The sequence below is a fragment of the Sebastes umbrosus genome, chromosome 7 (genome assembly GCF_015220745.1).
Source record: "Sebastes umbrosus isolate fSebUmb1 chromosome 7, fSebUmb1.pri, whole genome shotgun sequence".
Classification (NCBI taxonomy): Eukaryota; Metazoa; Chordata; class Actinopteri; order Perciformes; family Sebastidae; genus Sebastes; species Sebastes umbrosus.
Window position 1 is genome coordinate 17,736,838 of NC_051275.1, and position 16,858 is coordinate 17,753,695.

At 38.6% G+C, this 16,858-nt stretch overlaps 1 protein-coding gene across 2 annotated transcripts in view; it reads right to left on the minus strand.

Moving 5' to 3' along the window:
• Positions 1-6,540, minus strand: part of dock10 (dedicator of cytokinesis 10) — a 74,203-nt gene extending 67,663 nt beyond the window's left edge. For both annotated transcript variants that reach the window (XM_037775061.1, XM_037775060.1), the window contains exon 1: positions 6,080-6,540. In XM_037775061.1, coding sequence (XP_037630989.1) covers positions 6,080-6,187 — 108 coding nt within the window. In that variant the 5' untranslated portion in view covers positions 6,188-6,540. The remainder of the gene's footprint in view (positions 1-6,079) is intronic.
• Positions 6,541-16,858: the final 10,318 nt, after the last annotated feature.

Here is a 16,858-nt window from a genome sequence, read left to right on the forward strand (position 1 = left end):
TAATAAGATGCATGTGAAAGACATGCCAGTGCAGATCTACTGTTCGCACTTGTCATTGTGCGAGCTAAAGATTAAAAAAAACAAAACACATGAGGTGATAAAAGACGGTATGGGTGTTCAGAAAGCAGTTGAAGTGGGCGGGTTACAGATACAAAAAAATAAGAATAAGTGTAAAATAAGCAGCTATGCAAACCAGCAAAATGAATTGATGAAAAACTTGCGAGCACTGGGAGCAATAGATGAGATGAAATAAGATATACTGGAACGGGAAAAAGTAGAGATATGCGAGGAGTGCTTCCTGTTAGAATTCCATCCTAATTGACCTTTCTCTGTTGCCGTGGTAACAGAGGCACGGCTGTGGGAGAGAGTAGGCTAATCACTGGTAATCTAACTGGTTTCTTTCTCTCCTCGGGGACAATTGATTTGCAGCATTATTAGTTTGACTGACTCGCATGAGACGGCCATATTAGTTGGTGTTACACGCTGCCAGCGACTGATTAACGCGACACTGACAACTCTCTTCTTGAACCGCAGCAGCAGCGCACTTTGGTCATCAAATCAACATTAAAAACCACAACGACACAGATCTAAACTAGCTGCAAACCCATATGCGTGCTGCAAAATTTTTCCACAGCTGAAATAATTTTTCAGAAAAACCACAAGCACCACACACACACACACACACACACACACACACACACAGCATATTAGGCTACTATACATAGAGGCAGGTCAGCAGTCATGCACGATACATCCAAGGCAGACGACATGATGTGTCACGAGGAGAGAGCGGAGTCAGACTGACAGCAAACACTACATACACCGACAGCACATCGCTGTAGCACACTGTAGACGTGCCCCCCACTAACAAATGGCTGCTCCACGCCGTCTGACACACATTTCAGCTCCAGACAGACAGGCATGCCCAGTGGTGGTATTTTACTAGAAGAACAGAAACATTACAAACAGAACATGACCAGTATATGCCCAGAAGACAGAGAAATTAAGGCTGATGTGCATACGGATTAACAGAATGCAGAGAAGATTAAACTAATGTAATGAGACAAGCCAAAAACAGTCGCGTTCCCAGAGAGGAGAAGAAAGGAGACCCTATGCCATTAAATCTACTGAAATATCCATCTTCCTTCCTTTCTTCCCCATTGTGTAAATTGAGATGAGTGAAAAATAATAAAGACAGGGCAGGTCAATGAAATATGGAAACACCATTTTTCAATATTTTCAAGCTCTTGGGTCATAAACCGTGGCAAAATACAGGAAGGAAAAGCACTTGAACTTGAACCCTCTTTGCGTATGTTGCAGTGTGAGTGTGTGATTTCACGCTTTAGTGTTAAGGCCAAAGAACACACACTGAGAGCATGCACATGAGCACGGAGGTGAACCGCATCGGTAAAGGCCCACCAGACCAAAGCTTTTTTGCATGTTTAAGCCCATTAACTCTAAGTCACATATATTTTGCATCACTGTCAGACAGTTTCCAAAGCACTACGTGCGTTTTCAGGCAGTTCTAAAAGCAGAAGAGACATTGCTGACAGAATTATCATGGTAAATGGACTTGCATTTATATAGCGCTTTTCTAGTCTTCCGACCACTCAAAGCGCTTTACAATACATGCATTCACCCATTCACATACACATTCATACACTGATGGCAGAGGCTGCAGTACAAGGTGCCAACCTGCCCATCAGGATCTAATCTAAATACTCATTCACACGCCGATGGCACAGTTCGGGAGAAATTTGGGGTTAAATATGTTGCTCAAGGACACTGCCGGGGATCGAATCATCGACCCTCCTATTGGTGGACAACCTGCTCTACCGCCGAGCCACAGCCGCCCCATATTACACATTATTGTTAGAATGATCTAACTATCTAACTAACAGAATCATCAAAATTTAATTTAATTTAAGTTTTTGGTGCTGAGGTAAGATAAATACACCACTATGATCTCAGTGATAGTTTTCTGGGGCCTTCAAGGCAGCCATTGGTGCCTGTGTGGTGCTGAAATACTAATTTGAGTGGTCATTTAGTTGATCGACATAAGATTTATCAACAATATTTTGATCATTTATTATTTTTCAAAATTAATTTATCAAGCAAAAGTAACAGATTTACTCATTCACATCTCAAATGTGAGAATATACACAGGGAACTTGTGATGCGGCATTTTCACAATTTTCCTTATGTAGACTTGACTCGGGCTGCCACTAACGATTATTTTCATTGTCGATTAGTCTATTGATTATTTTCTTGATAATCGATTAGTTGTTTGGTCTATATTTTGTTTCCAAAATCTCAAGATGACATCCACAAATTTCGTGTTTTTTCCACAACTCAAAGATATTCAGTTTACTGTCACAGGGGAGTAAAGAAACCTGAAATTATTCACATTTAAGAAGCTGGAATCAGAGAATTTGTACTTATTTTTTCCTTACAAAAATGACTGTTGATTATCAAAATAGTTGGCGATTAATGTAATAGTTGACAACTAATCGAATAATTGATGAATCGTTGCAGCTCTAGACTTGACAGTAATCAATATACTCTATATGGAGTTTTTTAATCAAGTAATTTACATCCTAATCAACAGATGATTAATCGATAATGAAGATAATTGTTAGTTGCAGCATGATGTGAAAAATATAAAGTAGAGACTTGAAACAGTCAGCAGTTTTCAGCAGGAGCAATGTAAAAAAAATCATACAGTGAGTTAAAAAGCTAAATCAGGACAGAACACTGGTATAAAGATTACATTGGAACATTCCCAATAAATGCCAGGAGCCCGGGGTTGGGTACCAAAAATAGTCAATACGTGATCAGGCGTGAAGCTAGTACCATAAGGGCACCGAGGACGCCAAGCAAGATGTGGCATTATCAGGTGCCAAAGGAAAGACACGACAACACCAAACATTAGGACACCCTGTGGAGAATGCATGCGTATGGCCTCGAGCAATGAGCGAGTTGTGACTTTCGACAAGCAACCCTTTGCTACTGGGCAAATAAACTCTGAGCTACGGTGGGATGCCAGGGTGGGTATGTTGGCCCCGATCTCTGGCTGTGTGGCTAGTGTGGCTGGCATCCTCCAGGCATGGCATGACATGTGGTTCATCCCAGCAGGCAGCCAGAGTCACAACAAGAAGAATGGCACTTGTGTCTGCTACTGCTATGCTGCTCACTTTTGCTGAGAGTCATAACAAACCCTCTCGCTCTCTGGTGCCAATAATCAGCGGTAATGGGTCTGAAATACAGCGTCGTTAATGTGATTTAAATCCTGCACTTCAGGCGTGTTTTGATACAAATCCTGCTTCATTATGTAATATATTTAACATATGTTGGATATGTAATGTCTTTGTAATTTGTTGTCCGGCAGCTCAGAGCCAGACAGAGGCCAGAAAAAAGATGTAATGGAAACGATCTCATGGTCAGTGAAGCAACAAACTCAACCACCGTTACATCCTTCATTCTTGTATCTATCTACCCTTCCACGCTCCATGCATATTTGGGGATGGGTGGGCTGACCACTATGAGAAAACAGTGAAGTAGTCAGAAAGAAGTGATTGCTTTCACAGAGCACTTCATCAGAGGAAAATGCGGCATGCACCAGGGGGATTTACCAGGTATCATGTATACTATAAACTCACAAATTCAGAAACTGATCTAACCTGACTGAGGACCCATGCAGAGCAATGGAAACGGTAAGAAACAGAGGAAAACTGTGTCAGAAGCAACTAGAAGAATCTGAAACAGTGAAGGCATGGAGAGATGGGGGGTAAAGTCAGAGGTTGGGAGGGTGACGTTAAGTCAATGAGGAAAAAATTGGCTATTATGACGAGAGAGAGGGGGTCAGACAGAGAAAGAGGCTCATGCTTCATTGAATGTTATGCCATAGGGCCTGATTCTGCTGACCTGGTTTCTTTCACCAACAAAGGCCGTGCATTAACACTCACAAAAAAAGGTCCACACACATGCACACACAACGCCTATGGACATTTACACACCCACTTAACCTAAACCCGTGCACACACGAGCAGGTATTATACCGACACACTTACGCACACATGGTTACTCCTCTAACCAGCTCTTTCTCTCCACATTCCTGCATCCTATATCGGTACATAGAATGACTTCAGGTCATTATTTATGGCTTTTTTCATAATTAAGACATTGCTTTTTGAATATACAGAAAGGAACAGAAACTAACCAGTCAGTCTTTCGCACTGGAGGATGACGAGGACAAAAAAAAAAAACAGGTGTCTTTGCATATACTGATGTAGATCAAAGTATTAGTCATGGTTTCCATTTCCATTTGATCTTTACAAAAAACAATTTGTTCATGAATTGGTTAGGTGTTCTGGTAAATTCTGCATATAGTGTGGGCGATTTGACAATATGTACGCGTGGGAGAATATAAACTGCAAATTCTCATATACTCTTTACACTCTGATATGTATACTTTTGAGGCCATTGTGCCCAATGCTGCACATCAACTAGTGTTAATTATTAATGGCAACACACATTATGCCTACTGCAGGTTTTAATGTCTTATAATTGCCATAACTGCTTATGTTTAATACTGTACAACATGGTGATAATGAAGGGACACCAGGCAACTCAAGTGCCTCTTGTTTCCGGCTGAGACACTATTCTCATCAATCTCTGTATATCTCTCACTTCCTTTTCTTTTAAATAGTCACTTCTTTGCTTGAAAACCACAGCCTCAAATGTGTGACTTCAGCTGCACTGCTATTAGGCAAGGCAGTGATGCTCAGTGTGTTATTTCTGCAGTGCAACATGTGTGACCTAAATGACACCAACACAAGGTGACTCACCAGTCAATTTCTACATCCAGTTAAGGGAATCAATAAACACTGTTCTGTTGTACTCCATTTGGTGACATGACAGATTGCATACTGTCAGTAAACCTGTACTCATAAGGGCTAATGCTTTTCTGTTTTATACAGCTGTGTCAGAGAGGTATAACATCTGGCTGCTCGTGGAAAATTTCTACTTTTCATTCATTCATTCAATTCTTTTCCATTTTAATCACGTCGTCATGCCGTGTGCACCCCCCATTACTATTAGATTTCTCTCTCTTTATTCCAATCAATTCTCACTGTGTGCTCTGTTACGCATGTTGTCCCACTGACACACTAACACCAGAGTGAAGAGGATGTAGAGTAGCAGCAAAGCGACTGGAGTGGAGTGACCTTTCTTTCTATGCTAATCTCTACAGCATGGACACACACACACACACACACACATGCAAAACGTAAGGTAGAGGATTTGCCCTCTGCCAGATGAATCAAAAGGACATAATCAAAGCACAAATCCTTCTCCTTGTGTGTGCATTTGTGTGGCTGTTTTTTTTTTCCTGCACTATACCCCCTCCTCCTCCCATCGTATGTGTCAATCAGAAGCTCTTATTATAAGGCGTGACACACCCACTGGAGCAAACATTTTTACAAATCTCGACATTAATATAGTAGAATTAGTCGTAAATCAAAGCCTTGGTGGTCGAAATTCATCTCCCTCCCTTCCTTCCTTCCTTCCTCCATGTTTCTGTGCACCGCTGGGCAGATGCAAACCGCTGCCTTGTGTGTGTCATGCCGCATCCCACTATCCTACTACTGCATTTCATTCACTCCAGCACAGCCAGCCACACTGAAATAAACTCCAACCCACACAGGGGGGATACGATAGGCTCTACCACTTTATAGCCACATTACCAAGCCAATAACAAGCGGGTTCTTTTTCCAATAGTGGAAAGAAAATGTGGCGATTCCTGCCCCTCACTGAGCAGTAACCATTTATTGAATTGTTCTGCAGGATCAATAGGCAGAGGCTTTGCTGCAAAAGAAAGATGCTCCATGAATGCCAATGTCAGATCTGCTGTACGGTGCAGCGGTGCGGTTACAGATGGAGAGGCTAATTCCAGATGTTAAAGCTCAGAGCACCATAAAAAAAGCTTCAGGCCCACAGGTGGTGATGCGTTTTTTTTTTCTCCACTATACCACCACCATGTTTTTACCCATTCATACTACGGGGGTCTATCTCTACTCACCGTCACTGCGGAGTGTCTGACTGCGTTGCACGCCGTCTGCCGAATCTCCGCCGCGGTGCCCGGTTTCAGCAGGTTCTTGGTGAATCTCCGGGTCGATTCGGCTGCCATCTCCTCATCTGAGCCCGGGTTAAATAATATCTGCTGCAGACCTGGCTCTCGCTCCTCCTAACATGAGCCTGTGTTGTTTACCCATGCACACACACACACCGTCAGTCAGTCAGTCTGTCAGTCCACACACACGCAGAGAGAGAGGATGCCTGCGTTCTGGAATTGATGTAAAATGCAACAGTGTATCAAAAGCAGCACTTCCGGTCATGACTTTCGAATTAAAACATCTTTGGCGAATCCGAACCTCGAGATGGATGCTTGACTGAGAGTGTTGCTTTTATTTTGAAGGCTAAAGAATCAACTGTAGTTGGCCAACTTCACACATGTGAAAATAAACAATTTTCACTGCTGCAACTGAATTTTAACTTCCATTATAAGCCCATTTACATTTTAATACATAGGCCATTAACATACATATTTTAGGTAAGCTTTTCTTTTTTTTTTTTTTTTTTTAATATAGCCTGCTAAAATCTATTTATATCATGTTTATAGCTTATTTTGTATATTGTATATTGATAGAATTTTAAAAAAAATTGTATTCTTATTTTATTCTAACATTTTTATCTATTCTTATTATACTGCTTACTTGCACCAACAATAAACAATTTTCACTGCTGCAACTGAGTTTTAACTTCCATTAAAGCCCATTTACATTTTAATACATAGTCCATTAACAAACATATTTTAGGTAGTTTTTTTTTATATATATAGCCTGCTAAAAGTGAACCCAGTAATATTTGCACTATCTGTTTATATCATATTTTTTTTTTATAGTTTATTTTGTATATTGTATATTGGTAGAATTTCTATTTTTTTTTTCAATTCTTATTTTATTCTAACGTTTTTGACTTTCGAATTAAAACATTTTAGGATGCTTGACTGAGAGTGTTGATTTTATTTTGAAGGCTAAAAGAATCAACTGTAGTTGGCCAATTTCACATGTGAAAAATTAAAAAAAATTCACTGCTGCAACTGAATTTTAACTTCCATTATAAGCCCATTTACATTTTAATACATAGGCATTTTAATACATAGGCCATTAACATATATATATATATATATATATATATATATACTGTATATATATATATATATATATTTACTTATTTGCACCAACAAAACCAAAGCGAATTCCTAGTGTATATCTCTTACACCTGGCAATAAACACAATTCTGATTCTGATTCTGATATATCTGCAGCCTAGCCATTCAGCATTCAGCAGAGACCTACCAGTCTAAACTGCTAACATTGATTTGACCAGTGATATTTTTGAGCCTATATACTGTATACATCCTGCATCTCAAGGGGAGCTCTGAAATGTCAAGTGCTTATCAGCAGTCCAGTCACGACCAAAGGAAGGATGGAGCAGCATTTACAGTAGACGTTATTATGTGGGAGACACACACATGCCAACAGCGACACGTGGCGGTAGGAGGTGGTTAAGACATGTTGAAATGGACTACATCATCTGAGTTACTTTCAGGATTCAGCCCTTTATTGTCATTGTGTAGTACAACGAAATTAGATTGTGACAATCCCATAGGTGCTAATGAAAAATACGATAAAAAAAGAGATAGTGCAATATAAATATAAAAAAATATAAAAGATAATACAATATAAAATGTAAAAATACAATATGTATATTGATGAGATGACAGTTTCACCAGATTATTGCACAAAGTGTCCGTCAGATAATTATATAATTATTGCACAGAGTGATCAGCATGTTATTGCACATATCTGTAACAGTAGATTTACAATTATAATTATAATTATAATATTTTAAAGAGAGGTGAGCTGCTGTAATACAGAGAAGTCGACGACATATGGCAGGAATAGTGGAATTTATCTATCTAAATTCAAATTCAAATTCAAATAGGCTTTATTGGCATGAATGTTCAGGTTACATTATTGCCAAAGCTAAATTACATATTAATGAATAATTACATTTCACAAAACATAATCACAAAATAATCACAATCACAATATACCAATACATTTTAAATATACATTCTTTTACAGATGTAGTCAATCAGAAACATGTATTATATGGCAACAGTTGACATATTTTGCAGCTAATATTACACATTGATTTTTCTCTTGTATTTTCTGAGGATCGGGGAGATGGATGAACTCAAGATATATGTTATTTATTTTTTCAAAGAAAACATCTCTCACATCCTTATATTTTTCACAGCACAGTAAGAAGTGATATTCTGTCTCCACCTCTCTTCTATCTATCTATCTACAACTTTGCTATGAAGATGCTGCTCAAACAGATGCTGGTTTTACAGTTGTTTGGGTCGGTCTTTCATTGAGATCAACTAAAAGGAGGATTAATAATCAAATTACCTTCCTATTAAACCTGAACACACTAGCTACTTATCTCCACACAAACAGTTAAAAAAACAACAGCAAAACAGTACTCTGCCACCCTCTTGTGTGTATAAGCAGTACTGCAGTAGGCTAGGTGAGTAGTCTGAGGTTGTGTGGGCCGTTCATACACAAATCACAAAAAATAATAAGATATAATAATGATTGTCATAAGCACAATAAAAATAAAATAATAATAATAATAATAATAATTAGAATAATTAAAATAATTAGAATTATAATAATAATGAATGTAATTAATCTGATGAAGATAATTTTGGATTCATTTGCTGGGGTTGCATGGTCCATTCACACACAAATCACAAAATAAAATAAAATAAAATAAAATAAAATAAAATAAAATTAAATTAAATTAAATTAAATTAAAAAATAAAATAAAAATAATAATAAAATAAAATAAAGTAAAGTAAAGTAAAATAAAATAAAATGAAATGAAATGTAATGAAATTAAATAAAATGAATTAAAATAAAATAAAATAAAATAAAATAAAATAAAATAAGTAGGACTTTTTGTGGTGCTTAGTGAACATTTAAATATTACAAAAATGAGAAAACTCAGCAGCATCATGTCTCTACAGGGACAACGTCATTACTCGGTATCCAAATATCCCGAAACAATCTATACTGAACATTTTAATAATAAAAAAATGTCTAATCACTTTGTTTGCCATTCCTTCCTCGTTTGAATAATTTCCTCAAACGAGTGAAACAGCGCCCCCTCTGGGATGTAACGACTGGCCGTGTGGTCAAAGATGGTATTGCACTATGTTGCAGTCGAGATAAGTCCACTAAAAGTCTGCTGGAAGTCAGGTGAAGTTGATTTTTTTTTTTTTTTTTTAGCTAGGTAGTCAGTCGCAGTTAGTTAGCTAGCAATGATGGGAAGAGGAGACGAGTGCTGTCAACAAACAAGCCAACAACCTTCACTGCAACAAGTGCAGTTTGACATAATATGCCACCAAGAAGGTAGACTGGACTTCAGCGAGAAATAGGTAAGTCAAATACACCAACTGTCTGTCTCTCTGTGTCTCTTTGCTAGCTGGTTAAATCAACTAAAGATGGTGTTTGACCCAAAGGTGGTGGGTGACCTCAGGCCTGTGGTTATCAAAAATACACCTAGTATCACACAGGTCTGTTCATACAGGTATTTAGGGGCCCACATCTAGGTACATCAAGGTACATGTTGGAAACATCTGCTCCAAACTTCAACAGCGTATGCACCTTTTACGCAGACTCAGGTTCTATGGAGTGGAGCAGAAGATCATGTTACCTATCTACTGGGCTGTCTTGGAAAGTATCATAAGATATGGCATCTCGGCCTGGTACGGTAACCTGACTGTGCAGTTAAGGTCACAGATTTCTCGCCTGGTACAGACTGCCATGAAGATTATGGGGGTCAAAAACCACCCTACCCTCCAGATGCTTTATGGGAAGTCTGTCATCAGACAGGCACAGAAAATTGTGTCAGACCCAACTCACATCCTACATCAGGAGTACCAACTTTGACCTAATATGTTTAGACAGTGCAATATGTTAAATAGGGACAGTGCAATATGTTAAATAGGTTAAATAGGGACAGTGCAATATGTTGCATCTGTGTAATATTGGGCTATTGTCTGTGCAATATGGGCAAGACGGTAGATGGTGCAGTGCACTACCTGGGTGCAATACCTGCCATAGTGTGTGTGATAATATGTGCCATTATGTACGTGGACTGTGTATGTGTTGAAACATCTGTTTCTGTGGAACTGTTTCCCTGTCTTGTGTGGAATCGTTTAGTATTGTTGTTGATGTTGTTTTAATTTAGTGTTTGTAACTGCAGTTGGACAGAGTCCAGGAAAAATACTAAATAAAAGTATATCTTATCTTATCTGATCTTATCTTATAGTATGATGATACAGTCAGCAGGGAAAGTGCCTGCAGGGCTTTGAATAACTTTCTCCCATTAAACGTTAGCGTTTATTGGTTGTTTAGTCACCTGTCAGGTCTGCTAGTCGCTTGTGAGAAGTTTTAATTCTTGTTTAAGCTGTGCTATATAATGTGAGTCATCGGCTTTAATAATGGTAGGCTGTTTTTGAATGCCATCTGTACCTGTATCAGTGTAGAAGCTTTTGTTATGTGTTATATAGATTTGTATGCTAAATAAAGTGTGTAAGTCATGTATCTATGATATGTGCATTGCTCTTTTTAATGTGATTATCACCCTGCAGTTTACTGATTGCATGTTATGTGGTTTGTTCACCACAATGGTAAAATAACACTCTTACTTTGTACTTTATTTCTTTCGATGCTACCACTGCTAAAATGAGCAGTTTCAAAGTTGATGTAACTGGCCCCTCTAAAAGATCAGCTGGCCCCAGTCTGGCCCCAGTCTGGCCCCTGTTGTTTTCAGTACAGGATGGGCTCCTTGGGCATATGTGCCTAAAAGGACACCCTTGTCTTGCCAACTTATGTAGCTCCACTGTGACACTGTCATGATTTGCGAGGGTGGGTGCACCCTCGCAAATCATGACAGTGTCGTGCAGTGATGTTCTTCATTGACTGAACCCTATGACTCTGCAACAATACATGTTAACACTACTGAATAACAGTAGGGGTGTAATGATATCAGCAAATATTGTATCATTGTCTAAAGAATCAATATAATATTGTATCGTGATGAAACTTGTGATTTACACCCTTAATTAACAGTCACAGACCCCTTTGGGCCACATATTTATCTTATCTATAGGAAGATACATAATGGTTTTGAGTAGATAATCATGTATTTGAAGGTCTGAATGTGAGGTCAAAGTCCATGGAAAATATTCACTCAGTTGCCAGTTTAATAGAAACATTAGGTAAATCCTACCTTTGTGAAGGTTTTAATGGATATATGTAGGCTGTATGTAGAGATGTGTTGATTCAACATTGGTTCAATAACTTGGCCACCCTGTTTATATAAATAAGGATAGACAAAAAAATACATCTCAGTATAAAGTATAGAATACAATTCAACAGCGCCACAAGCTGCAGCTTCCAAAATGACCATAACGTTGATTCAACACCTCTCTAAAACAAGAAAAATTGAACATTATAACCTTCATGAAAGTAAGATTTATAGCAATTTTGTTGTATTAGACTGAATTAATTTTTAGTACAGGTTCAACTAATAAACTGGCAACTGAGTGTACAATTGTTATACCAAATTTGACCTCTAGGTGGCAGTAACACATCAGGTATTACCTAAGATGAGCCTGTGCGTCTGAGCAGAACAAACCATCGATGAACCATGTATGATATGTGATGTATAACATAAATAAATATTAAATCTTCCAGTGAGTTCACAATGAAGGCTTTGGGAACATACTACCTTCTCTTATCATATTAATGAATCCATCTTGGATAGATAAAAATAATCTGTATCCAAATCAGTTAAATACATACACACACACTCACTGGCCACTTTAGGTAGACTTTCCACTTCTGTAATCTAAGTGTAGTGCGTGTAATTCAAAACACAGACAGCGTTGCCTGGTTCAATTGCTGTTGTGACCTTTAACATGGCTTGATCAATGGTGCTGGACACCTCAGCTCCAGGAAGTGTAACTTTAACCTTTACTTTTGATTTTGTGGCATATTTTGTGTTATCTGTCTCATGCTGTTTGCCTGAAAATATTTTTATTTTATGTCTATCATGGCCAGGGCAGTTTGAGTTTGCAGAGACTGCTGCAACTTCAACAGAAGTAATAAAACGGCCTAACATGCCTGGCCAGATCATAAAAGTATTTCTATGGTCCAAATATCTGAAACAAGTAACGCACCAAGTTATATCATCATCATTCGGTTAAAACGATTTTAAACACCATGTTTATCAAAGAGGTTGTGAATCCATAACTGTAAATCCATTAACAACAGGAGGACCCGTATTCATGACTTGACAGTCCAAATCGATTGATTCCTAGACAGATTAATGAATGCTACTTACAGAACTGGCTGCTGTTGTTCTTTGTAGACTTTGATAGGGTACCAATTGAGCCGTGTTTGAATATCACCATCAGAACCCTGCATACTAGCCTATCCTCCACGGCGAGCTCATGTAATCATAGCTCCAGTAACATGATAGCGACTGTAGACTAAATGGTCTCCAAGTCTTGATCTATGATAAAGGGGCCACAAGAATTCTGCAGGAATTGTATGAAACTACCTTGTAAGCATGGATCAAGTTCCTGGGAAATATTTCTCACCCTGTGTTGAATCTAGGGCTGCCCCCTCTTAGTCGATTAGTCTACTAATTGGTTCTTTTGGTCTCGTCAACTTAAGATTTCTTTAATTAGACGTTTTTTTATGCTTTTTCCATGCTGAATGACTTATTTCCAAGAAACTTCTGAGCACATCTCTGGTAAACACAAGATTTAAAGTGGTGCTTTTGTGTGATTCTTTGTGGAGAAACTCAGGCTACGTTCCAAATTGCATACTTTTTCTTTTTACTTTTAGTAAATACTGCAGCTGCCCTTACAAAGTAGGCACTGTTGCATGCCGTATGCATTCGAGTGGGACATACTACTTCATCATAACATTGCACCTTGAACTTTGACCCTCTTGCTCATATATCCGCTGTGCAGAGGATTGTGGGTCAGAATAGCCAGAAAAGCATGCTGGCTTGCATACTGCAAAATGCGACCACATGTGGTAGGACATCATGGTATTTTTGGCATACTGCATTTGACATACTATGTATTGGGACATACTAAGGTTTTGTCGGAAATCAGATACTATGTACTGCATACTCAATAGGTGTACTATCGTTCAACATACTTTTGTGTTAATAAACAGTAGTATGTATCTTTTCGGACGCACTGAGCAGTAATTTACGTCGTCACTTACTGAGAGCTTCCTAGCTGGTTGGAGACGTGTAACCATGGTAACCTGTACCAACCTCATGTGACCAAAACGACGGTTTGTGAGAAACAAATTCGGAATTCATTTAAAATATATATTACGTCTAGCAAAGTGAAATCTTATACTTACAGTTGAATGTTATTGATGCTACAGAGCTGTCTGTCAACGTCCGTTATGAACATTGTCATCCGTACCGCATTGCATTGTGGGATAATCATGCTGCCGTAGTGTCCAGCGTTGCATACTGTAATATTTCACTGGAAATAGTATGCAATTTACGCACTATTGGTTTCAAACTAAGGTTTCAGACATACTAATAAATCTCACATACTCTTTTAGCGTTCTAAATACCATGTTATTATGGAATTTCAGACGCAACCTAAATCTTTTTCTGGCATATTAAATAGTATGGTAGTCTGGGTGTTGGAATGCACAGTCAGTCTCACAGATCCGTCTATAAATCAACTAATCGATTAGTCGACAAAATCGTATGAGTGTTACTGTAGTTGACAAAGAATTTCTTTGGTTTAGGACAGCCAACTCTTACATTTTAAGACATGAATCTGTCATCTCTGTGATGCATAACCATAACCTAACCTAACCTAACCTCTAACAACAAGGGGAAACAGCATGGATGCTCATGAGCGGTGCAGAAGGATAACCTCTGCCAAAAGAGGCTGAGAATGCCTTCCAGTAACTCCAAAGTTGTCTTACGTGATATGACTTCTTAGCTGGCTAGCTAACCACTGGTATATCCAGTGGGTTTTATTCAGAGTTGGAAGGTTGTGTGAAGCTTCACTGTGAGGATGGGACCTCTGAAGTGCCATGTGGGGTTACTGGGGCTAAGCTAGCTGTTCACACTCAGTGAAGCTCCAACGATAGGCTGGCGGCCTTCCTTTTCTATTTCGACACTGTTTTAAAGCGTGTGGGTGTGACGGCCTTGGACGGAGCTTGCCTGTGTAACAGATAATCAGTAAATTTGTGATTATTGTTTCCAGGTGTAAAACATAATGAGTGATTTGCACATTGAACTTGCCCAACATTGCTGCTCTGCGGTTCAAATCAGTCTCCCTACTACAACGTGCAACTAATAAAGTGGCCACAGAATGTAGAAATAGTATTTGGACGCATGACAAAGTCTTGTGCGGTCTGACAGAGATCTAGGCTCACCTCGGAGCTGCAGACAGAGGCAGCCAGATGGGGAGGGGGGATTTATAAGAGGGGATAGAGGCAAAAGAGCAGAACTGAAGAAGACAAGTAAAGTAGTCAAGAAATAAGTGCTGGTGTACTCATAAATGATAAATTAATCTCATAATGCGTCAGCCAGACAGTTATGAATGCACTGCGAGTTCTACCCCAATCCCAGTCCTGCATGGCTGACAGTAAAGGTTAACCGAGAGGTGAAAGTGAAATGCAGGCTATGGAAAAGAGAAAATAGAGCAGCCAAGACAGAAAAAAGGGAGTGAAGAGGGTTGGTGAAATGCTGGATCTCTTCTGGCAGGAGTTGGACATAGTGCAGCTTTAGGCAGCCTATTTTTCTTGTCAAGTCCTCAGATTCAATAACAAGATAGCACTCTCCAGCGTCCACAGGTTCCTCAAGTCAAGACTATCTTGAGGACAGAGGAAGGAAAAAAGAGCATTTGAAACCTTTCGGGAGAGCAGCAGGATCACATTTCTGCAGGCCAGGCTTTGCCCGAGTGTCTAATTCTAATTTCCTCTTTCACAAGCTAACACAAAGGGAGTGTGTGTCCATCTGCAACAGGGTCTCCCAATGGGAAAGAGAAGAATGGTGTGAGTAGGTCTGATACTTGCATGTGTTGCCGCTGAGTGTGTGGGAGATTCTTTAAGAGATGTGGATATGATGTGTAGGAGAGTTAGTGACTTGACTTGTGTAAGATTGAGAGAGTATGGGAAATGAGAGCTTTTGCCAGTAGAGGACAAGCTGATGGTGGATATACAACCACAGAGAGAGACTTAGATGGAGGGAGAAGTGCAGTGATATTAAAAAGTAGGTGGAGAAGCAAAAATGGATGTAAATGAAAACAAATAACATATGGACATTTGAGGGTTTTGAACATATGGGCCTCCAACTGTGGATGACAAGTGAATGTCAAGGGGAGGAAATCCCCCGTATAGCTGAAGTTACATTTTTTTATTCTAAACACGTCAGGCAGTTAAGTCTTGAGCAACCCTTTTCCAAAGGTAAAAACAGAGCACAAAAGCTGTAATCTGTGATGCCTTCAAGAGGCAAAGCTTTAACGACAAACTTAATGTTTTGTTATCAATTCAAATTAACTTTTTCCATTGTGCTGCTCACATATGCACCGTGAATTGTTCCTTTATCTGACAAACTGATACTTTATAGCTCCAGCATTTGTGTCTTCATCCTGGAGGCAACATTAAACTTGAGGTTTGAAAGAGTCTTGTTCACAAACTGATTAAATATCACTGCTTTTTTCATAATTTTGTAAAGTAGCCATCAAATGTAAATGCAGTAATCAGTAAGTTGATATGGGTGATGTGTTTGTCGGAGATGAATCAGCTCATAAAGAGCTTGCTGTAATGCCACACAGTAATACATTTGCATTGCAGAATTCCTTATAAACCTCAGTTGTTAAAGACAAACAGAAGCAGTCTGCACATTTACTCAGTATATTTACACATACACCTGTGTGAAGAAGTACATGCACCTCTAGCAAGTTAAGGGCTGCAAATATTTATTTTGTTTATTATTATTTATAAATATTTATTTAAAATGCAATACTTTTTTGGTAATATCCGAAACATGTCCATAGCACTGAGTATATTGATTACCAAAAGTTCTCACTGAATGCCTGGTCATATTCTCACTCTTCTTAGCTTATTCTTTGATCAGATAGTTCCTGATTTAAATCCTAATTTTGCTGAAATTAGACTGTATTTCTTTGTATTTAAAATTTGAGAAATTGTGCTCAGTTTTGTCGAAAAAATTCTCACAGCAAGGCTTTTAAACAAATGCTGTTTTAATAGAGGTACCTAAACTCAAGTATTACCTTACTTTTATTATCAGTTTATCTGCCATTTAGTTTCTCAACTAACTGATTATTGTTAGTGAGAAAATAGTGAGAAATGCCCATTGCAATTTCTTAAAGCCGAAGGTATCGTCATCAAGTTGTCTGTTTTGTCCTACCAACCAGAAGTCCAAAACAATTTACTATCACATAAGATGAAGAAAAGTCGCAAATCCTCACGTTTGAGAAGTAGGAATGTTTGGCATTTTTGCTTAAAATATAATGATTAATTGATTATTTAATCAATCAACTAATTGATGAATTGACTAATCGTTTCACCTGTACTGTAATGATAAATATAAGATCAGACGTAGGTGAATCCTGACAATTGACACCTAGTGGATGCCAT